At 41.4% G+C, this 26,443-nt stretch overlaps 1 protein-coding gene across 1 annotated transcript in view; it reads right to left on the reverse strand.

The window, feature by feature from the left end:
- Nucleotides 1-23,056: 23,056 nt before the first annotated feature.
- The window catches only part of LFNG (LFNG O-fucosylpeptide 3-beta-N-acetylglucosaminyltransferase), a 30,535-nt gene continuing 27,148 nt past the window's right edge, over nt 23,057-26,443 (reverse strand). Inside the window, exons 7-8 of the mRNA XM_001366805.4 lie at nt 25,679-25,764; nt 23,057-25,206 (exon numbers count right to left, since the gene is read on the reverse strand). Of these exons, the coding sequence (XP_001366842.2) occupies nt 25,140-25,206; nt 25,679-25,764 (153 nt within the window). The 3' untranslated portion in view covers nt 23,057-25,139. The remainder of the gene's footprint in view (nt 25,207-25,678; nt 25,765-26,443) is intronic.

Below are 26,443 nucleotides of genomic sequence, written 5' to 3' on the forward strand. Positions count from 1 at the left end.
GTAAAAAAGAAAGTAGCAGTCCTTGTTTCCCAAGGAATTTACATTCTAATAAAGCCATATTGGGGCAGAAAAAGGGGCCTAGTGGATAGAGCACTGAGCCTGGAGTCAGGAAAACTCATCTACCTGTGTTCAAATTCAGCCTCAGACAACTTACTAATTGTGTGACCCTGGGCAAGTCACTTATCCCTGTTGGCCTCAGTTTTTCATCTGTAAAATGAGCTGGAGAAGGGAAATGATGAACCACTCCAATATCTTTGCTGAGAAAACTCCAGATGGGGTCAAGATGAGTTGGACATGACTGAAATCAATGGAACAACAACAACAAACTGCAAAATAATGCATAGAGGAGAAGTTAATGGCAGGGCAGATGGAGAACCCCATGATCCGTACTAGTTAAGACTCCTAGTTAGCTTGTTTTTATAAAGTGTCTACTATGTGGCAGGCACTGTGTTGAGTACTTTACAAACATTATCTGGGTGAGTCAGATGGTAAACTTGTGTTCCAGATAAGAATTGTGGAGAAAAGACTGACCTATCTTCTTTGGTGTTATTTCAGCGGATAAAATCATATCTAGTTCTGATATTGAATCATTTGACAGTGCCAGGGACTTTGGGGGGACACATGTGGTGAGAACGTGCCCCAGGATCGAGGGTCTGGAGAGATTATTCACGCCTCCAGCACTGCTGCTCTCCAGTGAGGATGTTCTACTGCCATTCATTCTCCTCTGCTGGTCATCCCTCTTCTCCCCTGGGAGCATCATCCCACTGGTCTTGTGGTTACTGCTGAGCCCATTGCCTGGATGTGCTACATGGCTGCAGAGGGCAGCTGGTCACCAGCCTTCTCTCTGAACTCCAGCTCATCAGAATCCCCTGTTGGCCATTTCAGCACCCATCCTGTGAAGGGACCAGAAAGACTATCTCAACCCCGCCTTGCCTAGCCTTAGAACCAATGCCCAGTATTGATTCTAAGATGGAAGATAAGAGTTTAAAAAATTTAAAAAAGCTAATTGGAAGAGGCAAGCTCATCATCTCTACCATGCAAATTCCTGCTTTTATTGTCATGTATATAAGCACATAGGTATATAGGTATAACAATAGAGATATGTTAGTATATATACTTTCTGTACATATACAATAAAAGCAGTAATCTATGTTTGTATATGTTTATATATCTATATAGTATTTTAATATAGATATTTATATACATGCTATGTATACATAAGAAAATCAATAATTTGTATATTTATAATATATTACAAAACAGGTATATTACTACATGTATTCTCTCTATATAATAACAAATATAACAATTTATGTATATGTTGTACATATATATGCATATATGTGTGTATAAACATGCACGTGTATGTGTACTAAAACCTTCAAGGTTTGGGTGCTATATTTTGTTCTTGAGAAAAGAATATTCTAAAACATTCTTTAAAAACCTTTTACTAGGAGCACCCAGGTAGCTCAGCAGATGGAGAGCCATGCTCAGAGATAGGAGGTCCTGAGTTCAAATCTGATCTCAGATGCTGCCTAGCTGTGTGACCCTGGGCAAGTCACTTAACCCTCATTGCCTAGTTCTTCTGCCTTGGAACCAAAACCCAGTATTGATTTTAAGTTGGAAGGTACGGGTTTAAAAAAACAAATGAACCTTCAATTATTGGCTTTTGATTTTTTTATTTCACTTATTTCTGGATATTACAGTTCTTTTCCCTTTTGCAATTGAAAATCCCTTCTTGCAGGAGAGAAAAAAATGGTGTTTATAAAACACTATCAACATCTTCATCAGATGAACGATGTAGGAAACATTCTGTTCTTATAGTTTTCTACTCCTCTGCTGGAATTAGTATGGAAGAGTCAGCATGAAATAGTAAAAAGAACATCTTACTAGGAAGAAGGAGAATTGGTGGGTTGCTGGTGGAGGATATTTCATCATCTGTTCTCCAGGACAAGTATTGGTTTTTATAGACACTCACAATTCAGTTCCCCCTAAATGTTCTTTTCAAGGAATGCTATCCACATCTAGAGAAAGAACTATGGGAGAAGAAATCCAGAAGAAAACATATATTTATCACTTGCTTATTTGGGCATATGATCTTGGGTTTTAGTTTTAAAAGATTATTCAATTACAAATATGAATAATATGGAAATAGGTTTTGAATGATAACTCATGTATTAACTAGTGGAATTGTTTGTCTGCTCTGGAAAGGTGGGAAGACAACAGGGGAGGGAGACAACTTGAATCATATAACCATGGAAAACTTATGTGTAAATTTGTCATTGGAATAAAGTAAAGGAAAAAAAGAAAAATAAATGTTCTTTTCCTTTATAGTATTATGGTTATGTATTTTGTTTTTCTATTTCTGTTTATCTTGTTCTACATCAGTTCATACAAATCTCATTTCTTTGAAGTCTTTATATTCATAATTTCTTTTTGCACAATAATGTTCCATTATAATTACATGCCACAATTTCCACCCCCACTTCCCACTGATGACCATCATCTTTGTTTCCTGCTCTTATCTGTGCCCCCCCACACACAAATGTTACCATGCATGTTTTGGTTTTCAGGCCTTTCCTTGGGTCTTTTGTCACCTTGGCGAATATAGCAAGTAGAATCTCTGAGTCAAAGGGGATAAACAGTTTAGTAATTCTTGTCAGGTAACTCCAAGTTAAATTCCAAAATGATTGTTCCTAATTGACAACTTCATCAGCTATGAGTTCAGGTGATTCTCTTCCCATAGTTTCTCTACCATTGATTGTGGTATATGGTGTGAGTTGCTGATCTAAGCCTGATTGTTGCCAAACTCCTTCCAGTTTTCCCAGTAGCTCTTCTCAGATATTGTGCCTCCTTACATATCATTGTGTACCTTCCCATACACATGCATACACATGCACAAGCACATATATAAACATATGCAAGTATAAGCAGGAATAAGGGTACATGCACAAACATAAGCATATATGCCCACAGAAGAGGAAGTCTTATAATATAGGCTCTGCATTCTAGAATATCACAATCTAGGCATTTTTGACAGTAAGAGAGCCTCAGCCTGAGAAGTAAAAGACCTGGGTTCTATTCTTGTTAGCACTAATTAACTGTGTCATATTGGGCAAGTCATCAGGTCACATCTCTGAGCCTCATTTTTCTCATCTGTAAAATGGGGGTAATAATTCCTAACTTGTCTCATAGAAGTATTGAGGATCAAATGAGATAATCATTATAAAAGTACTTTGAAAAGTTAAAAGAGCTGTACAAGTGGAAGGTGTTATTACAGCTAATGATGCAAGGGCTGATTGCGTGAGGTCTTTTCAGGGAGCTGTGAAAAGAAGTAGGAGGAGGTGAATAATACGTGACTCATGGAATGTCAGAACTGAAAGGAAACATAGTGATCATCTAGTCTAACCCCATTATTTTACTGATGAGGAAAGTAAGGTTCTGGAAGTAACTTGTCCAGGGTCACACAGGTAGTACGTGAGACCAATTCGCCTTCCTCCAAGTAAGATGTTCTTTTTACTCTTCCATGCTGACTCTTCCATACTTCCAATAGGCTCAGGCAAGATGAAGTCTTCAGGTCTATGCAGCCTCCAGAAGGACCTCTAGGCAACCATGAGCTACATAAATCTATGGCTCCCTTAGAGCAGTATCCCAAACCTCAGAGGTTCTTTTCCCCTTTTCCACCTGCCCATTACATGGATTCCTGCTGCATCCCTGGGATCAAGGCTAGACCATTATGATAGTCTTCTAATTGGTCTTTCTGCCTCTAGTGTATCTGGCCTCAGACACTTCCTAGCTGTGTGACCCTGGGCAAGTCACTTAACCCCATTGCCTAGCCCTTACCACTCCTCTACCTTGGAGCCAATATAACGTATTGGTTCTAAGTTGAAAGGGAATGGTTTAAAAAACAAACAAACCTTATGCTGTTGCCTTTTGCTATTTCATTTATTTCTGGATATTTAAGTCTTTGTCTCTTTTGTCATTGAAAATCCCTTCTTGCAAAAGAGAAAAAAGTTGATCCTCCACTTCAGTGCCCAAGTAATCTTACCATGGTCATCTTGTGGATCATACTCAAAAATCTGCCATTGCTTAGTTAACAAAATAAACTCCTAGTCTTGGAATTCAAGACTCTTGACAGTGCAACCATTGAGAATGCATCTTATTGCATTCTTATCTGTCCCTTTGCCTCTACCTTTCCAAGTCTTCTTACTCCTTAACCTCCTTTTCTTGTATTCTAAATTCCAACCAGTGTGGATATTTTTGTCCTGCCCAATCTTGTCTCAGAGAGAAACCTATACATAATGATACTACTAATTGTTGTTGTTCAATCTTTTTGTGACCCCATTTGGGATTTTCTTGGCAAAGCTATTGGAGGGGTTTGCCATTTCCTTCCAGCTCATTTTACAGATGAGGATGCTGAGGCAACAAGGTTAAGTCACACAATAAGTGTCTGAGGCTGAATGTTAACTCCAAGCGAATTCTCTGTCTTCATTTGTTGGCATTTCCCCCCATCATACAAAGAGATAACATGGTAGAGTCAGAGGACTAGAGTTCAAATCCTGAATTGGAAACTTAGTAGCTGTGTAACCTGTCAAGTCACTGTCAGTGCCTCAGTCTTCTCTTCTATAAAATATGAGATGATTGGACTCAATCACTTCTAAGGTTCCTTGTAGCACAAAAGCTTTGAAGCAATGAAAGAACACTCATTTTGGAGTTTGGAGATCTGTATATGAATCCTGGATTTGCCACTGGTCACTTGTAGGTAGTATATGTAACGGCTTTGTGACTTGGTTTCCTCCTCTGGGGGGGCGGAGTCAAGATGGCGGCTTAGCAAGCAGCAAAAAGTAAGACCCTTCCTTACCGATACAGATTGAATGCTCCAAGGGCACCAAAATCCAAGCTGAACAACAGGACAGAAGCGGGGAACCCTCCTTCTGGACTCAAATCAAAAGGTCCCCCCCCCCAAAAGTCAGAATCCAAGAATACTCAGGGCTAAGGGGAAGGCAGAGGGTAGGTCCCAGGACCCCTCCCCCACAACCCAGAGCGCTGAGCGGGAACCTCTGAGTGGGCAAAGGTGCTGGTTTGGAGGGTCTACCTTGTGAGCAGCGGGGCGCCGGGCTCGGAGCATCCAGCTTGGACAGCAGGGAGGAAGCCAGGGAGAGATGGCAGTGGCTGGGTCCCTCCATCCGGCTCCAGCCTCACCTTTGCCTCGGGGCACAACCAGATCAATCCAGTTGAACCTAATTCAATCAGAACTCCTCAGAGTTTAGGGAGGTGGGCAAAGGCACTTGCGGACAGCGGAGAAGCAGCTGGAGAGAACTGGAGAGAGCCTGGGCGGCCCAGCCTTCCAGGAGTCTTCAGAGCCTCAGAGCTTCATACCACATACAGTCCTGCTCTATAAAATATGGGGGGTGAGAAGGGAGGGTTCTACAGTCTTTTCCAGTTCCAATGCTATGCTTTCTTTAGCGCCCAAATCAGATGTCATCTCCTGGGAAAAAATAACCACTCTCTGCTCACATTTCTCCTAAAATTATTTGGCATGGACTTCTCCTTGTCAGATATGTATACAAAGAATTATAATACAGAACAGAATTCCATGGATGTCAGGTGGGTGATACAGATAAGTGTTATAGGAGTACTTAGGAAGGAAAGATTCCAGTGGGTTAGAGGAGAGGAGGAGAGACTTTAATTGACTCTTGAAGAATTTCAAAGATGAGGAAGGGATGATCCTGAGAAGGGACATGGAAGCAGGAAAGCCCAATGTATCTGGGGGGACAGTGAGCACACCATGTAGTTCTGCCACTGTCTAGGGGCATTGACCTGTCAATTGACATTGACATCTTCAAGTCTTGGGTCACTCATCCACAGAAGTGGGGGATGGTGGGAGTGGGAGTGGGAGGAGGAGGAGGAGGAGAGGGAGAGAGAGGCAGGTGGATAAGATGATCTTTTAGTTGGACTCATGTAGAGAAAGCCATGGAAGATTATATGAAGAAGTGAGTTGAGATGATTTCAGTCATCCCTGGAATCTGGTTAACAAAGAACCTGTCTTCTCAGCATCTTTCTGGCAAAGAACTTCCCTAATGTAGGATGTAGGCTAGCTTTTGGGCTACACTACTCTTGAGTTTGTTTTATAGAGGAGGAAACAGGTTCCAAGTAACATGTATCTTATGGGTAGCACCCAGGATTCTTCAAGCATAAACAATGCCCTGGGTTTGGTCTTGTTGATTATGAAGGATGGGTCCATGAAATCATAGCAGAGGTCTAAGAGGTCAGCTAGTCTTTTGTTGATCAGTCATTTCAGTTATGTCCAACTCTGTTGCCCCATTTGGGGTTTTCTTCACAAAAATACTGGAGTGGTTTGCCATGTCCTTCTCCAGCTCATTTGACAGATGAGGAAATGGAGGCCAACTTAAGTGATTTACCCAGAATCACACAACTAATAATCAGAGGCTGGATGTGAATGTAGGTGTTCCTGACTCCAGGCCAGGTTTGCCATTTCCATCTCCAGCTCATTTGACAGATGAGGAAACTGAGGTAAACAGGATTAAGTGATTTAACCAGGGTCACCCAGCTAGTATCTGAGGCTAGATTTGAACTCAGGTCATCTTGTCTCCAGGCTGGGCACTCCTCATCTAGTTCAACCCCCTCATTTTACAGTAGAGGGCCCAGAGAGGAGAATTAAACTTACCCTTAGGGTAAACTGGAATTCAGTTCAGTGGATTGAGAGCCAGGCCCAGAGACAGGAAGTCCTGGGTTCAAATAGGACCTCAGACAGCTCCTAGCTGGGTGACCCTGGGCAATAACCCCCAATGCCTAGCCCTGACCACTCTTCTGCCTTGGAATCCATACCCAGGATTGATTCTAAGGCAGAAGGGAAGGATTTTAAAAATTAAAAATAAATAAACTTGCCCCTAGGAGCTAGTTTGGCTCTCTCCTAGAGTGGATAAAGGGAAGGGATAAGTCCAGAGAAGTCAGATGGAAGCCCATAGGGAAGGGTTTAAATACTAGAAGAGTCAGTATCTGACCTTATAATTATGGAAGGAAAGTCGTATTTAGTAAGTCTGGAAAGGTAGAACCTTAGGGAGGGGACTCCCAGTGCTATTTGCTCTAGGAAGGCCTCCCTCCAGTCCTAGAGTTCTGACTCCCTTGGCAGAGCTGGCCCTGGGCATCTCCCTGTGTCAGGATCGGGTATTCTTCACGAGGTCATTTCTACTTGGGGGGCTGCCCCAGCTCGAGGGGCGAAAGGAGATTTCCCTGTGTCCCAAACAGACGGAGAGCATTCTGTGCCTGAGGGCACTGGGGAGGCGGGGTTGGGTGTTTGGGGCGGGGGCAGAGAGGCTGCAGCACCAGGAAAGTGTGCTTGCGCTCTCCTCGCTGCCCCCTGGGCCTGCCACACTCATAGGCAGCAGCCAGCGCCACCTTCTCGCCTTCCTCCTACCTCCCACTTCCTCCCCCCACGCGCACAGCAGGGGAAAAGGTCAGCGGGCACCGCCAGGAACTTTATCTGGGGCTGCATCTTCAGCAGGACTCGATGTTCTGAAGCATTCTCTTCCTCCAACGGAAACCCTGCAAGCAACCGCCCCTGGCACCAGGTTTTATCACCCTCCAGAGGAGGGAGCGGAGGGAGGGGCGCAGCGAGCCCTTCTTCCTGCTTTTGCAGTGAGCCAGGCAGCTGTATGGACTGACCTTGACTGTGCTAAGAGCCCCTCCAACATGGATCTCCATTACATGCCCCATCCCATATTTTCCAGCCTCTTCACCTGATAACTTTTATTTAACCCTCACCTTCCATCTTACAATCTATATACTGTGTATTGGCTCCAAGGAAGAAGAGTGGTAAGGGCTAGGCAATGGGGGTCAAGTGACTTGCCCAGGGTCACACAGCTGGGAAGTGTCTGAGGCTAGATCTGAACCTAGGACTTCCCGTCTCTAGGCCTGACTTTCCATCCACTGAGCCACCTGCCTGCTCCCCTTCCCCAGACATTTCATTCTAGTGACACTGACCCTGGCTTCTGTGTTGCTCTCACAAGATACTCCATCTCTTCACTGTTGTCATTCAGCCATTTTTCAGGGATGCTGGACTTGTCATGACCCCATTTGGGATTTTCTTGGCAGAGAAACTGCAGTGGTTTTCTGTTTCCATCTCTGTTTCCATCTTGACAGATGAAGACACTGAGGCAAACAGGGTTGAGTGGCTTGCCCAGGGTTGGACCTATGGTAAAAGGTCACATCTGAATTCTCCCCATTCCAATAGTCTAGTCACTGCCTCACCTCGTCACTCATTCTATCTCCTTTCCCTGGGCATTTTTTCTAACTGTGTTCCGTCCCTGATTGCCTTCACATCCCAGCTAAAATCTCAGCTGCTCCAGGGAGCCTTTCTCAATCCCTTCTCATTCTAGCACCTTCTTCTATCGCTTATTTCCAACTTAACCTCTCTTCTGCCTTGGAACTAATAGTCTTCAAAGAGAGAAGGTAAGGGTTATAAAAAAAAAAGGAGATGATAGAGTTGATCAAGTTGATTACTAAATCCCTTTCAATTCTAACATCTAATAATTCTACAATGACAAGTTCAGAGGCACTAATCCCTTTCTAACATCCATCCTTAATCATAGCAGCCCTAACATCTGTTGCTGTTCAATCATTCCAGACTCTTTGTGACGCCATTTGGGGTTTTCTTGACAAAGATACTGGAGTAGTTTGCCATTTCCTTCTCCAGTTCACTTGGTAGATGAGAAAATTGAGGCAAACAGGGTTAAGTGGCTTGCCCAGAGTCATGCAGCTTGTGTCTGAGACTAGATTTGAACTCAGATCTTTCCAACTCTAGTTCTGACACTCTATTGTGCCATCTCAGCTGAAATGATCCTTTCTACATGGAGCCTTTCCTGATCCTTTCTCCCATCCAGTGGCTCCTGGTTTTCCTGCTTTAAAGAAAAAAGACTTGTTTTGCATACATTTTCTATCTACTTATCTGTGTACTTGTGTGCCTAATACATACTCATGGGTTGTTTCTTTGATACAGCTGATACTTATTGGGTTAAAGGCAAGGATGTGCTGGAGCCAGCTCAAACGTCTCATAGAGAGCCAGTGATTACATTTTCACTGTGAACTTTTATTTATACCCTGGAAATAGGCAAACACTACAAATCAGGGCTTGATTTGTTTTTGTATTTTTTGATTGACTAGACTTAGGAAATTGATGGAGAAAATGCCAATATGGCAGATTAAATTTAAAAGTACAACGTGCAGATCTTTTTGGTCTGGAGATTCATTAAACATTACCAACAAATCTCTGGTTACTGGCTTAATTGCATAACTCACGTGTACATAGGCTTTAAAGTTAACAAAGTACTTTCCTTACTGTGAGGGAAGGAGTGCAGATATTAGTCCCATTTTACAGGGGAGGAAACCAAGGGTCATTGAGATTTTTGTTCCTTGCCCAGGACCACATAAGTTAGTCATCACCCAGGATAGGTCTCCTGACTCCAGGCTTGGCACTCATTCCCAAGAAAAGTCAGCTCAGGGCAGCCTGGGGAGGGGGAAGAGAGGATAAGTTCTGGGCAGAGCAGAGGAAGGACAGGCCTATACTTGTGCTTTTGATGAAGAGGGCTGGGAAGGGACAGAAGAGCAGAGTTTATAAGGCAGCATGGTGTAATAGAATGGGCACAGAATCACAGAATTTGAGAGTTGGGAGAGAATTCAGCAGCCATCTCGTCTCCGCTTTGCATGAAAGGAATCCTTACTTCAGCAGGCCCCACAAATGATTGTCCTGCTTCTGCCTGAAGACCCTCAAGGAGGAGGAACCCTCTCAAAGCAGCAGCTCATCTCACTTTTGGACAGCTCTAAATTTTTACTCACTTTAAGCCTAAATTGGCCTCTTCATTGCTCCTACATATTGCCTTAGGTTTGATTTATCTTCCAGAATTCAAATCTGTCCTTGGATACTTTCTCCCTGGGTAATTCACTTAGTTACCTCAGTTTCCTCATCTGTCAAATGAACTGGAGAAAGAAATGGCAAACCACTCCAGTATCTTTGCCAAGTCCCCAAATGGGATAGCAAAGAATTGGACACACAGATTGGATGAAAGCACTACCTTGGGTTGGGAGCAGGGGGAAGGAGGGAAGAAGGGAGAAAAGCTGAAGTCTAAAATGCCAGAAAACAATTGTCAAATATTGTTTCTCTAAATTGGAAATCCTAAAAATCAAAGAAATGAATAAAATTGAAAGTAAAACATCCATTGAAATAATAAATAAGACTAGGATTTGGTTTTATGAAAAAACAAAATAGAGAAAGCATTGGTTAATTTGATTTAAAAAAGGAAGAAGAAAATAAAATTACCAGTATCAAAAATGAAAAGGGAGAATTCACCTCCAAATGAAGAGGAATTTAAAGCAATCATTAGGAGCTATTTTGTCTAATTATATGACACTAATTCTACATGTAACCAAAAAAAAAAGAAAAGAAAAAACACACAACTGGAGTCAGACAACTAAACAACCAAATTCTGGGTCTGAAGTTAGAAAACTTGGGTTTGGATATTCAGGCTGCTGTTTCTTCTACCTCTGTGGTCTTGGGGCAATCAGTTAACTGCACCATTTCAGTCTCCTCATTTGTAACAGACTTGGTATTGCCGATGACTTCTGAGGTCCCTAGTAACTTTAGATTTATGTTCATATGTTCCTAATACAATTCAATTAAATTCAACAAACTTTTATTAAGTCCTGATGATATATAAGACACTTGGGGTTGTTCTGAGGAAAGAGCTTTGTAAGCATCGGTTTCCCATGCCTGGAATGTCCTCCTGCCTTACCTCCTCCTCTTGGAATTCCTAGCTTCCTTCCATGACCAACTCGAATGCTTCAGAAGTCTTTTTATGATCCCCTCCCCCCACCAAATGATTCTGCTCTCCTTTCTGGCATTTATATTTGTTGTCTATATTTTGTATTTATTTGTCTGCACATGACATTATAACCTCAAGAGAGCTATGAAGCGACAGATGGATGATAGAACATTTATTAAGTATTTACATGTCAGGTGCTGGGAGAAAAATACAAATAAGCAAGAACTTACATTCTAATGAGGTAAGGTAGTATCTCTAAGGTAGCTGGGAAGGGTAAAGGGGGATGTCTATGGTCTGGAAATAGGCAGGAAGTAGGGGAAAAATCTGAATCCCAGCATCCTAAGGCTAAAGTTTACCTTTCAGAGCTCAGAGTGATTCCATTTGTATTTGTAGAAGAGTATCAATCCAGACTCCCTTCTTTGGTTACCACTCTCTCAGATTCATTGTCTTTCTCCTAGAAGAATCTCACTTGGTATTTGTAATCCTGAGCATCTATCACAAAGCCTGGTGAATAGTAGGAACTTAAAAATTTTTTATTTCCATGAATTCATTAATTCATCTATTCTTTCATTCATTATATTAAAAAAAAAAAACACCTTGCCTTCTGTCTTAGAATCAATACAAAGTATGGATTCCAAGGCAGAGGGCTAGGCAAAAGGGGTTAAGTAACTTGCTCAAGGTCACACAGCTAGGAAGAGTTTGAGGTCGAATTTGAACACAGGACCTCCCATTTCTAGATCTGGCTTTCAGTCCACATAGCTGCCTAGTTTCCCCCATTAATCTAAGTCTTACTCAGCATCTGATGTGATCAAACATCAAAAGATGCCAAAATCATCTCATCAACAGTCAGCCTGATTTTTGTCTTCCCACTGGACTTCAATGATTCTGGAAGAGAGAGTAAAACTGATGACTTTGTAAAATTCTGCCTCACTTAAATCTAATTTGTGTACAAGTCAAGATGTTACCCTATAACATCATTGATCCTTTTAAAAAATGAAGGACAAACCACAGCTCTGCATCAGACAATGGAGCCTTATCTCCTCCTAGCTGCTTTCCCAATTATGTTACAACCTAACTGCCAGGTCCCAAAGCATGGACAAGAGGACTTAATATATCCTAGACCTAGTTCTGAGCAAGTATTTTTTAAAGAGTTAAATCTTTTTGTCTCTGCAAGCTCCTGTCCCTTACTTTCCCTCCTCTTTGTCCTCAAGATGTATTTGCCCCTGAGAAGACCAGCTTTCTGATCCATTCCTGGTAAAGGACTAGATAGAAAAAAAGTCATGATCCAAAAGGATTCAGATAGGTTAAAACACTGAGCTGAATCTAATTGGATGAAATTTAATTGTGATCAATGTAAGTCTTGTACATTTGGGTACCAAAAAAAAAAATCAATTTCACCTGTACAAAATAGCGGAGGAATGGTTAGACAATAGTGGTTCTGAAGAAAATCTGGGTATTTAAGTGGACTGCAAGCTCATTGAGTTAATAGTAGTATGGTTGTCCCAAAAGCTATTGTAATCTTGAGGCTGTATTCAGGATACAGCCTTTAAGAAAAGGGAAGTGACAGTCCTATTGCTTCATGATCTTGTCAGAACTCCTCTATAGTATTATTTTCAAAGAAAGAAGTTAAGGAGGTGAACAGAATCTTAGAAAAATTAGATTTGAGAGAACTATGGAGAAAATTGAATGGGAATAGAAAAGAATATACTTTTTTCTCAATGGTATATGGTACCTCCAAAAAAAATTGACCTTATATCAGGACAGGAAACCTCAGAACCAAATGCAGAAAAGCAGAAAGAGCAGCATCCTGTTCAGATCATAATGTAGAATCATGTTCCAGTATTGTGATTTAAGAAAAATTTTGAACTTTGGGAGAGTATACAGAGGAGGACAATTCGGATGGTGAAGTGAATGAAAGGTTATCCTGAAGAGGAGGGATTAGACTTGTTCTAAAGGATAAGGGAATAGGCATTTCTTTCTTTTTTTTTTAACCCTTTCCTTTCGTCTTAGAGCCAATACTGTGTATTAGCTCCAAGGCAGAAGAGTGGTAAGGGCTCAGCAATCGGGTCAAGTGACTTGCCCAGGGTCACACAGCTGGGAAGTGTCTGAGGCCAGATTTGAACCTAGGATCTTCCATCTCTAGACCTGATTCTCAATCTACTGAGCCACCCAGCTGCCCTCGGAATAGGCATTTCTACTACATGTAAAGCACTCTGCTAAGTCTTTTTTACAAACACTATCTCATTTGATCCTCACAACCCTGAAAAGTAGGTGCTGATATCCCCTTTTTACAGTTGAGGAAAATGAGGCAAATAAAAGTAACCGGCACAGAGTCACACAGAAGTGTCTGAGACCAGCTCTGAACTCAGATCTTCCTGATTCCAGGTCCAGTGCTCTATCTACTGCATCACCTAGCCTAGAAGACAATAAGTGACTGGTAAAGAATCTAATTATGGCTTGATATCTGAAAAAAAATCTTCCTAACAATTAGACATGAACAAAAATGGCCTGCCAGAGAGGTGGTCAGATCCTTCTCCTTGGAGGTCTTCAAGCAGAGAGGTTGGATAGTCATTTTAGAGTGGGAATTTGTTTTGTGCAAGAATTTTACTGGAAGGTCGCTATGGTCTTTTCCAATTATATTTTCTGTGATTCTGGAAAGATAGGAGGGGTGGGTAGGTGTCTTTGAATATAATACTGAGCGAAAGTATCGCTCTCTACTACTGAAACATAAAGAAAATTGAGCAGTGGATCTAAAATTAAGCAAATAATCTCTGTCTACCTCTCTACCTGATCTCTTTGTCTCAAATTTTATGTCTGTCTCTCTCATTTTCTCTGTCTCTGTCTCTTTCTCTCAGTCTCTGTATGTCTCTGTCTCTACCACAATCTCTCTCTGTGACTGTCTCTCTTCTCTGAATCTGTCTTTCTCAATTTTTATGTGTATCTCTTTGTTTCTGTTTCTGTCCATCTATCTTAGTCTCTCTCTCTCTGGGACTTTCTCTCAATTTCTGTGTTTTTCTCTTTCTGTCTCTTGTTTCTATAGGTCTGCCTCAATCTCTCTTTGTGGTTGTCTACCTCTTTCCTCTCTCAGTCTCTGTGAGTCTCTGTCTCTGTGTTTCTCTGTGACACTCTCCCTTTCCTCTTCTCTTCTCTCTCTCTTTCCCTTTCTTTCTTCCCTCCCCTCTCTCTTCATCTCTGTCTGTCTCTATCTCTCTTCCTCTCTCTCCATCTCTGTCTCTGTTTGTCTACTACTCCCTTTTCCCTCTCCCCCTTCTCCCTATCTCTCTCCCAATCTATCTTTCCCCCTCCCCCTCCAGTCCCACTCTGTTTGACTTTTCATGGGAATTTGAGTGTGTGGGTGTGTGTTTGCAGCAGGGAAATGTTTGATTCTCTCCGTGGTCCAAGCAGGGGATGGGGGTGGCCTGCCCCTCAAGTAATAGGAAGTGGGGAAAATTGAGAGGTCAAAGGAAGGGAACAGGGCCAGTCGGAAGGGGGCAGGGTTAGTGGAAAGTTTTAATTACATCTTCTAGAAGCAATTTAGAATTTTTGTTTCAGAATTCATTCTCAGAATTTGTCTCAGAATTTTGTTCATAATTTGGTCATTTTGAGCAATGTAAAATTACTTTCTGGGTAAGATATGTGGTTTTAATTTTATATCAATATTTCCTTTCTCAGGATCTCTGAGTGACAGAGCAGGAAGGAACCTTAGAGATCTTCTAGAGATCATCCTTTTCTTTTGATAGGAGACAAATCTGAGGCCCAGATCAAAGAGGTCATTAGCCCAAGTCACAGAGCAGATCTTGAATCTAGGTCTCTTGACCCTAAGCTTTTCCAACTACTCTTTGCCCTCTAGGGTCCCTGTGAAGCCCTAGAAGGAATGGCACTGATTTCCCAGGAGGGCCAACTCAGTGACAAGAAGAGAGCCTCTCTCATTCAAATTAAGCAAAGATGAACTGTCTTTATTTTTAAAACACAGATCTCTTTCTGAAGTAAGACCTCTTAAATCCAACTATTCAGATTGGATGTCTGTGGTATTTGGATTTATCCAAATGCCAGGAAAGGAGCCTTCAGGGCCTGGGCAGGGCATTTCCGTGTAAGATTTGAAAAATTCAATTCTATTAATCTTTTGCCTTTTTTTGCTGAAGTAGGAGATTATAACTGTTGAGGACTGTACATACTATGTGACTTGGTTGACATATTGGTCTGTGTTGATATCCCTATCAAACCATATGATTGATCATATGTTTTTCTTCTGCATTTCTACTCCCACAGTTCTTTCTTTGGATGTGGATAGCATTCTTTTTCATACATTCCTCTGGATTGTCCTGGATCATTGCATTGCTGCTAGTAGAAAAGTCCATTACATTGAATTGTGCCACAGTGTATCTGTCACTGTGCACAATGTTTTCCTGGTTCTGCTCCTCTCACTATGCTTCACTTCCTGGAGGTTGTTCCAGTTCCCGTGGAATTCCTCCAGTTGATTATTCCTTTCAGTATAATAGTATTCCATCACCAACATATACCACAATTTGTTCAGCCATTCCCCACTTGAAGGGCATCCCCTCATTTTCCAATTTTTTGCCACCACAAAGAGCGCAGCTATGAATATTCTTGTACAAATCTTTTTTCCTTATTATCTCTTTGGGGTACAAACCCAGCAGTGCTATGGCTGGGTCAAAGGACAGACAATCTTTTAGTGCCTTTTGGGCATAGTTCCAAATTGCCCTCCAGAATGGTTGGATCAATTCACAACTCCACCAGCAGTGCATTAGTGTTCCAATTTTAGCAATGACTTTTTAAAAGAAAAAATGGAAAAGTTCAATCTTCTGTGTATTTATGTCAGCAAGAAACTTGAAGCCCTCACTGGAATGAATCCTTTAAATTCTCTGAGTCTCAGTTTAATTTCATGTAAGATGGGATTTGTAATATGCTCACTGTCTCACAGAATTGTGGGAAAGATACTTTGGAAAGCATCAATGCAAGTAGAAAAGTTTGTGCTTGATTCTGAAGGCAATAGGGAGCCACAGGAGGTCACTGAGCAGAGGGGACAATATGATTAGAATTGTGTTTAAGGAAAAAAATCATTTTGTCAGCTGTGTGGAAGATGGATTGGAGAGAGGAAAGATTTGAGACAGAGACCAATTAGGAGGCTATTGTAATAGCCCAGGCAGGAAGTGATAATGATCTGACCTAAGGCTGAAGTTGCATCAGTATGGAGAAAAGATAGGGAGTATGATGTGGAGGTAAATATCCAGACTTAACAAGTGAATGGCTCTTTTGGGGAAGGGAACTTGAAGATTTAAAGGTGACTATGGTTTTATAAAACTGGGAAGATGGTGGTGCCAGTGGAAGGAGGAGTTCTGTTTTGGCCAAATTGAATTTGAGATACTTACTTTTCCAGAAAGGATATCCAGTTTAAAATGGACAATAAACATCATGACAGAACTGGGGCCATGGGAGTCATCTGTATAGAGATTAATAAGGTGTATTAAGTACATAGCATGAGCTAAGACTGTGCTAAGCAATCATTAACCTCATGTAAGCTGATGAGATGACTACCAGCCTTTTAGTGATGACTCCCAACCTTTAGCACACCATTCAAACTAGGCAGACAGAAAGAATCAAGGAATTCCATTCAACTGAGCATGAACATTTTGGACTGTTTTCTGTTCCTAGAGAACTGCTTTAATAAGGAAACAAATCATAGAATCCCTAAATTTTGCACCCAGAGGCTTTAGAGGTTATTTGGTCTAGGCTCTTCATTTTACAGAAAAGGAAACCGAGGCCAAAAAAGATGAAATTGCTGGCCCCAGGTAACAGAGTGCCTTACTGGAAGAAACTGGCTTACAATTAAAGGCTGCAGACCCTTCAGGGAGAATCTTTCCACTACTTACCCTAATATGTAATTAGCATATCAATGAGTTTTCTGAAAACAAGGCTGCCCTTGGGTCTGGACCAGTTTTTCCTCTTACTCTTTTCCTGACAGGCTTCTCCACACTGTTAATTACTAAGAAGAAAGGATTTGTCCAATCAAAGGTAAACTACTGTCCAGCAAGTTTTCACCAACCCCAAATTTGTGGTTTCACTGAATCTGCCAGGTTCATAGACCCTGACCTCTTGGAAGTGGAATTAGCTGATTGTCAATCCTTTCCTTCCCCTCTTGGATGAGTGAGAAGGATGGAATGGGTGGACTGCTTTATAGGCCTTTGGTGGTGATTAACTAGGGATTTCTCAGAACTTCTAAAGAGTAACAACTCTTCCTGCTCAGTGATCCGACCTGTGCCCAGTTTTAGCTCACAATCTTCCCTTACACCTGCCCAGTTAACACTAAGTTACAGGTTTTCTCTCATCCTCATGTCACCTAGTTTTCTTCAAGGTTCAATTCAAGTGCTATTTCCTGGGCAAAGTCTTTCCTCATTCCTTTCCCCATGGTTAATGCCGTCCCATTCTCCAATACTTTTGCTGTTTGGTAATTTGTTTTTAGTTGTGTCCAACTCTTTGTGATACCCTTTGGGGGTTTCTTTCTCTAACTTTTTTTTTTCAATTGCTTAAACAATTTTGAACAATTGTTATCTGATATTTTGTAATTCAGATTCTCTTCCTCCATCCTTCCCTTCCCCTACCCAGGCAGGAAATAGTCTAACACAGGCTATACCAGTGCTCATGCAATACAGAGCTCCATATTCCTTATGCTATGAAAGCAGATGCATATCATACATACAATAAAATACTCACGAAGCAAATAAAGTGGAAGATGGCCTGCTTTGATTTGCAGTCAGACTCCAACAGTTCCTTCTTTGGCTGTGGAGAGCATTTTTCATTATGAGTTTCTTGGTTATCTTAGAACCTTACATTGCTGTTAATAGTTTAGTCTTTCATAGTTGATTATTGTAAGATATTTCTGTTACTGTAAACAGTGTTCTCCTGGTTCTGCACACTTCACTTTACAACAGTTCATATAAACTTTTCCAGGTTTTTCTGAAGACATCCTATTCATCATTTCTGGAGGGCAATTTGGAACTATCTCAAAGGGCTATAAAATTGTGCATACCTTTTGATCCTGGGGTCTGTATCCCAAAGAGACAATAAAAAAGAGCAAAGAACCTACTTATACAAAATCATTTTAGCAGCTCCTTTCCCCCTACCTCGGATCTCTTTGAGATATATACTTAGTAGTGGTATTGCGCGATCAAAAGGTATGCGTAGTTTTATGGCCTTTGAGGGTGGTTCTAGATTGCTCAAGAAAGGTTGCATCAATCAAAACCCATCAATAATCCTATGAAAAAATGCTCCAAATCACTTTTTAAAAAAAAATCACTCTTGATTAGAGAAATATGAATTAAAACAAAGCTGAGATATCACTTAATATCTTTCAGATTGGTCAATATGGCAGTAAAAGAAAATGATAAATGTTGGAACAGATGTGGCAAAATTGGGACACTAATGCATTGTTGGTGGAGTTGTCCAACCATTCTGGAGGGCAATTTGGAATTATGCCCAAAGGGCTATAAAATTTTGCACATCTTTTGATCATGTCATCCCACTAGTGGGTCTGTATACCAAAGAGATAATAAAAAAGGGTAAAGGACTGCTTGCATAAAAATATTTATAGCAGCTCTTTTAAAAATATTTTTCCATGTTTACATGATTCATTTTCTTTTCTTCCCCTCTTCCCTTCCCTCTCCTGGAGCCAACAAGTAATTCCACTGGGTTATAAAATTGTTATCACTGGATACCTATTCATTTTTTGCAATAGAGCAATTTTAAAAAACCCAAACCCCAAATCATATACCCATATAAATAAGTGATAAGTCATGTTTTTCTTCTTCTACTTTCTACTTTCTACTCCCACAGTTCTTTCTCATAAGTCTCTTGGGATTGCCCTGGATCATTGCTTTACTACTAGTAGCAAAGTCTGTTACATTTCATCATTCCACAATGTTTCACTTTCTTTGTACAATGTTCTGTTCATTCACTCACATCAGTTTCTGGAGGTTCTTCCAGTGTATCCACCATCATATACCATAATTTGTTCAGCCATTCCCCAATTGAGGGACATCCCCTCATTTTCCAATTTTTTGCCATCACAAAGAGTGCAGCTATGAATATTCTTGTACAAGTCTTTTTATTATCTCTTTGGGTTACAAACCTAATAGTGGTAGTGCTAGATCAAAGAACATTGATTCTTTTAAAGACCTTTGGGCATAATTCCAAATTTATAGCAGTTCTTTTTGTAGTGGAAAAGAATTGGAAATTTAGAGATGTCCATCAGTTGGGGAATGGTAGAACAAATTGTGGTACATGATGATGATGGAATACTGCCGTGCTATAAGAAAGGATAATCAAGATGAGTTTAGAAAAATCTGGAAAGATTTGCATGAACTGATGATGAACAAAATAAGCAGAACCTGGAGAACATTGTACGCAATACCAGTAATATTATACAGTAAAAACTTGGCTTCTCTCAGCAGTGCAATGATATGGGACAATCCTGAAAGATTCATGATGCTATCCACCTCAGGAGAAAGAACTGTTGAAGTCTGATGGATGTGGATATAAGTATATTATCTTTCACATCAATGTATTTAGGTTTTATTTTCAGGGTCTTGTTATCAATGAGTGTACTCTTACTACAGTGACCAATATGCAAATGTGCTTTGCATGATAATAAAAAAAAGAATGGTTGTATCAATCACAGTTCCACATTTGGGATTTTCTTGGCAAAGACATTGGAGTAGTTTGCCATTTCCTTCTCCAGCTCATTTTACAGATAATGAAACTGAGGCTAACAGGATTAAGTGACTTGCTCAGTCACAAAGCTAGTGTCTGAGGCTGGATTTGAACTTGGGAAGAGTTTTCCTGCTTCCAGGCCCAAAATTCTATCCACTGTACACATTTGCATCAACAAGAATTCTGCTAGCATCAATTGCTAAACTCCTATTGTGGCTGGATTAGGGCTGATTGCCAGGGAATAATTTCATTTCTAAGGAATTCATTGCCTAAGGGCAGTGGATGGGTTTCTCCACAGTGAATTTAGGGTGGATTACTTTGTGTATGGCATTTCTTTTCTCCCCCAGAAGATTATAAACTTCTTGGGGGCAAGGAAAGTCATCTCTTTTTATATGTATGCTTCTAAAACACCTAGTTTAGAGCCCTCTACAGAGAATTTGCTGCTTTGAATCAAGTAGGGGAAGAACCTTTAACTAACCAAACTTTCTCTTTAGAAAGGTAGCCACAAGGGGCAGTTAGGTGGGTCAGTGAATAGAGAGCAAGGCTGGGAGATGAGAGGTCTTGGTTTCAAATGTGGCCTCAGGCACTACTTCCTAACTGTGTGACCTTGAGCAAGTCACTTAACCCCAGTTGCTTAACCCTTACCGCTCTTCTGCCTTAGCACTAAATACTTAGTATTGATTCTAAGACAGAAAGAAAGGATTTTTTTTTAAAGAAAGAAAGGTAACCACTACTGATGAATTTGTAGCAACTTGCAAAGTTGTGAAGTGGGTTCATTGGTCTACTTGAGTGGGAGGAAATAACCAACATAAGAGAATTTCAAACTGAATATTTTCACACACTTTTTTAAAACCCTTATCTTCCATCTTAAAATCAATACCACATATTGGTTCCAAGGCAGATAAGCAGTGAGGGCTAGGCAATGGGGGTGAAGTGATTTGTCCAGGGTCACACAGCTAGGAAGTGTCTGAGGCTAGATTTGAAACCAGGACCTCCTGTCTCTAGATCTGATTCTTAATCCACTGAGCCACCCAGAAGACCCCGTTTTCACACACTTTCTCCTCCTTTTGGGTTTGCAATTCCCTACTCTCAAAAATGAAGGGATTGGTCCAGTATAAGGATTCTTAACACTCTGTGTGTTTGTACTCATTTAATGGCTCAAATACTTTAGTTGTTTAGTCATTTCAGTTGTGTTTGACTCCTATGGGGTTTTCTTGGCACAGATACTGGGGTAGTTTGCCATTTATTTCTCTAGCTCATTTGACAAATGAGGAAACTGAGGCCAACAGTGTTAAGATGACTTTCCTAGTAGGACCTAGCTAGTAAGTGTCTGAGGTCGAGTTTGAACTTAGGTCTTCCAGTCTCTAGGGTTGGTATTCTATCTGCTTCTCCATTGTTTACTCCTTAGTGCATGACTGGGGGGAAGTGGTGGTCGGGCCCATTCTTCTGGATGATAGGAGAGGGGAATGTTGGCTTGCAGGGTTCAGAGCAGAACCTTGGTTTGTAGGGCTCAGAGAAGAACCAGGGAATTCCAGCATCTGGGGCACAGTTGGCTGAATTGGTGCTGAGGTATTGGAGGAAGGCAGAACATGTGAGAAACAGGTCACCCAGAAGTCAGTAGATCCCATCATAGCCATTGATCCCTGGAGTAGAATACAGGTTCCTAGCCCAGTCTACCTAAGGATGTGTGGAGGTGGAGAGCAAGAAGGAGAAAAGCAACACCTGTCTCCTCTTTCCCCTCCATGTGCATCTGTGGTCAAGACTCTGAAGGGACCTCAATTATGGGGGATGGAGGTAGGCAGAATACTGCCTTCAAGAATTTTCTTCCTATAGCACCCAAGGCTTGTCCTCAAACTGATGGTAAATGCTCCCCATGGGCAGGAAAGTTCACTTTCATTGCTGCCAAAAAGAGACCATGGAATATTTTCCAACCCTCTTAGACTGTTAGTTCTTTCCCTTGTTCCACTCTCTCTTCTATATCCTTTGTGCAAACCCAAGTCAGAACTTTCCATGCCACAACAAAGAAACAGACCAGATAATTAATCATTGGTTAAAGTTATCTGGTGGCACTGTGTTTTTCTCATCCCTGTTGTCTATAATCAGACTTCAGGCTCATGTGCAAGTTATGTAATCCAATTCAGTATCTGACTTTCCATAGGGCTCTCTTTTTTTTTTTTTAAACCCTTACCTTCCATCTTAGGGTCAATACTGTGTATTGGCTCCAAGGCAGAAGAGTGGTAAGGGCTAGGCAATGGGGGTCAAGTGACTTGCCCAAGGTCACACAGCTGGGAAGTGTCTGAGGCCAGATTTGAACCTAGGACCTCCAGTCTCTAGGCCTGGTTCTCAATCCACTGAGCTACCCAGCTGCCCCCTCATAGGGCTCTCTTATCAGTATACCTCTTGGACCAAGAAGAGATGTCTAATTTATTCCAATTTCAGAATTAGCATTGTAGGATTTCTCAATGCAATTATCATTCACTGGGCCCATTTGCAGATTTGGTGCCATTCAGTTCATAGCTCCCATGGTTTCCCAATATGTCATTTTGGAGGATAATATACTATATATCATGTGGAGGTCATTGAAAGTAAAAGAGATGTTTAGCCATTCAGACTCAGAGTGGACATAATAACCATGTTCAAGTATTTGGAAGGTTGTCAGTGCATTAGGGGCATTAGACTTGTTTTATTTGGCCCTAGAAGATAGAATCAAGAATAATGGGTAAGAATTACCAAAAGGCCAATTTGGGCTGAAAGGGGAGAAATAACATCATGTATTTTCCAAAAGCAGAATGTTCAACTTCTTGAAAAGGAATGGGGTTCTCCATTCTTATAGGTCTTCCAGCAGAGGCTAAATGTCACATGTCAGGTCATGTTATAGAAGGTATTTTTCTTTTGGGTTGTGGTTGAATTTAGATGGCTATTGAGGTCCTTTCAATTCAGATTTTATTGCTACATTGAAGCCAAGACAAGTAATCTAAATAGTATAAAAAACTTCAAATGCTTATATAATTTAGGAAAGAGTGTGGTCTAGAGCCATTGTTGGAGTACCTATGGCACGCATGCCAGAGTGTGCTGAAGGGGGCTATTCCCTTCCCCCTCTCCTCCATGCCTGAGGACATTTCTCATATCACCCATCTCTCTGCCCAGCAGCCCAATGGGAGCTCTTCCTCCCTTCCTTATCTGGGATAAGGTGGGGGGCTCACATTCAGTGTAAGGGTTGTAGTTTGGACACTCAGGCTCTAAAAGGTTCACCATCAATGGTCTGATGTATGAATTCTATCTGATCAGAAAATCAGAAGACTATCGAGTCACAGGTCTTCCATTTATTCTCTTTGGATTTGTGACTATTCATAGTTTTTATGAGTTGTGAGTATCCTTATCTGTATAATGAGAATGATAATACCTACACAGGATGCTTTGAAAGATTGTAAAAAAAAGTTTTTAAAATATGAATAAGTGAATAATGACCAGCATTAAGACCAAAACACATCTTTGTTATCAGCAAATAAAGCTGCTTTATTGAAAGCAAAGAATTCTGGATACCACAGGGTATCCATGGTAATTATAAGGTTTAATTCCCTGAGAACTTTTTTCCCTTGTTTTTTTTTCTATGTTTTTATAAAAACAAAACAAAACAAAAAACAACAAAAACAAAACATACATACAAACAGAAAAGGGACTAAATAGGAAAAGGAACAGTAGATTCCAGATACTGGAACATATAAATAAGTAGAGAGTTATAAGATATTCCAATTTCATTTTAAAAACAAGATTATCAGAAGTTTGGTTTTTGTTTTTTCCGATCCACAGAAAAGGTAAAATACACACGACAAAAAAAAAACTACTTCTCTTTATCTTTTCCTCTTTTAAAAGATAACAGTAAAAAAAATACTGTTCAAGTACAATATTTACAGATGCACCCAGTATGGGCCAATTCACTCAACCTCAGATAGGGAATGTTCAGCTCTGACTCTGCCCAGTTATTGGAAAGAGACAAAGCAAAAGATTCTGGGTTTAGTCACCCAGGAACACTCAGAAATTAACCTGAGGACCCCAAATGCAGGGTCAAAGATGAACATCAGCACCCCAAGAGCTGTGAGACCCAGGTCACCTTGAGCTCTAGGATATGGTCAGGTGCCCTGGAATAGTGGAAGACCCTCACAGCTTGGGATGATGGCATGGACTCTGAGTCCACAGCCAAGAGGGCTCTCATTCTGGACTGCTGACCTTGTCTTTCCTGTGTAATCTAAGAACCACTCAGCCCACCTTGAACTATGAATTCAAAGGCCCTTGGCTGCTTGATAGAAGTCAGAGGGAAGTTACAGGGCATTTCTATCCCCTTCCCATTGAGGAAAGTTTCCTGAAGGCATAACCAGGCAGATGCCTAGTCCTGAAGGGAGGCACTGAACCCTAAGACAGAATGATTGACATGTACCCTGGTATATGCCCACCTGTCTCTTCCTACCCTACCCCCAACACCTCTTAGAACAATAATAAAATACCATTACACATTCCTCTATTTCTCTTTAATTAACCGCTGATGGTTAATTGCATATAAATACTGCATAGCTATCTGGGACTGAAAATAGTTCAGTCAATAATAGGAAGCCCCAGTGGCTGGAGCAAATGATTCTGGGCTTTTCTCTTAATCTGCCCCTCTGCTCCAGGCCACATCTCCCTTCTGCCCCCTTCCCTTTCAGTGAACTCAGGGTCATGAGAGGAGGCCATAGCACACATGCACTCTCTCTCTCTCTCTCTCTCTCTCTCTCTCTCTCTCTCTCTCTCTCTCTCTCTCTCTCTCTCTCTCTCTCTCATTCCAGAATATGTCAGTTCCTAGGAGATTGAGGGTCTCAGGTAAAAGGAATCTGCCTCTCCCTTCACCTAGCAATGCACCCAAATCTCCCAAACCAGGACAAACATTCAGACATCTTTTAAACCTTACTGCCCAACCTCCTCTTCCTTCAACTTTTAGCCCCCCCCCCCCATATCCTCCCTCCCACCTCAGTTGACCTTTTACAAATAAAAACCTTCATCTGGAGGTTGCTGGAGCCTGGAATATAACACAAGAAGAAGGAGGAAAAGAAGAGATGATTCAGATGCTCACATAAATGGTCAAGGGCCAGAAAAGTCAACTAGGAGCAACTTGAGACAGCAGCACCAGTAAAAAGAAATGTGGGTCCAATTGGAGAGAAAGCAGCTGATACAGGAGACAGACAACACAGCTCCTGGACCATCCTGGGACACCTTCCAACACTGCCAGGCTCATCGATGGCAATACCTTCCCCTGTCTAATTCTTCTTTGTTTTTCTCCAGACTTTAGGGTCTCCTCTTCATTCAGGACAAGAGGATGATGGGTAGAGGCAGGGTCCAGGGAGGCATCCCTTGTCTCGATGCCTCCCTTCCCAACCCAGCTCAGTAACCATGGGCCACACAGCAGCCTATTACACAAACACATACACCCATACACTGTGCGTGACGGACACAGCAAAGACAAGAACGCGACGCAGGTCCCGTGAGCCCTTTGGATACCAGGGGCACTCAGGGACGAGGGTTAAAGGATAGACGCAATGTCTCCTAGTAGACCACATTACGAGGACACCACGGAGTGTCTGGGTACAGCAAGCAGTGGATAGAGCGGAACCTATGGAATGAGAGGAGAAAGAAAAGCAAGGGTCAATTTTGAGAATGTGGAGCTGGAGCCTGACATGGCCACCAAGAAGGGGCTGATATCTTTCCCTACCAGGAAAAAGAGCATAAAACTGTAGGATTTGGAAGCTAGGGGGGCAAGGGATGATAGCCAAAGGCTCTATTATTAGACTGGCATCAGCATTGGCATCATTGGTGAGAGCTGGCTTCCGAGTCAGAAAGAACTGAGTTCCAGGCTAACCCTAACCTAATACCAGGGATGTTTTCTTTTACTTTGAGCCTGACATTATCTAACCCAAAGAGTATGATAAAGACTTGACCAGCTGTGACTGGTTTGGGGATCGGGCAGGTGTGATTGTTCTCAGATATCTTCATGACTGGGGGGAGGTGGGGACTACAGATTGTGTGGTCTCAAAATCTGTGTTTCAGGACCTCAGAAGACCCTTCCTGGGCCCCCAGTGTCTCACCTTGATGGATCAGCCTCCACGGAAAAGGCACCTTTCATATGAATGGAATTCCTCTTGTTTTCAAACATTCCATAGCTCAGTGTTACCTAAAGACCAAAATGGTAGGAAAGATAAGTTTTAGGGCTAAAGATGATGCCCATGGATATAAGAAATGATAAGCAAGATTATTTCAGAAAAAGCTGGAAAGATCTGAAGGAACTGATACAAAGCAAAATAAGCAGAACCGGGAAAACACTGTACACAGTAACAGCAATAATGTACGATGATCAACTGTGAAAGACTTAGCTCTTCTCAGCAATGCAATGATTTGGGACAATCCTGAAAGACTTATCACGGGGAATGCTCCAGAGAAGGAACTGTTGAAGTTGGATGGATGTGGATCAAAGCAGACTGTCTTTTGCATCAGTGTATTTATGGTTTGATTTGGGGTTTTGGTTTGGTATGAAGGTGCTCTTACAGCAATGACCAATATGGAAGTGGGTTTTACATGATGATAAAAAAGATGCTGCCCATGGACTTATGATAAAGAATGCTTTCCACCTCCAGAGAAAGAACTGTTGGAATTGGAATACAGATCAAAGCATATGATTTTTCATTTTAGTTATTTGGGCTTTGGTTTTATATGATTATTCTCTTAAAAATGAACAATAATGAATGTTTTGCATGATAATCCATGTATAAACTAGATCAAATTGCTTACCAGCTCTGGGAAGGGGGAAGGAGACAGTTTGGATCATAAAACTTCAGAAAACTTATGTGGATATG

This window comes from Monodelphis domestica, chromosome 7 (assembly GCF_027887165.1).
Source record: "Monodelphis domestica isolate mMonDom1 chromosome 7, mMonDom1.pri, whole genome shotgun sequence".
NCBI classification, from domain to species: domain Eukaryota; kingdom Metazoa; phylum Chordata; class Mammalia; order Didelphimorphia; family Didelphidae; genus Monodelphis; species Monodelphis domestica.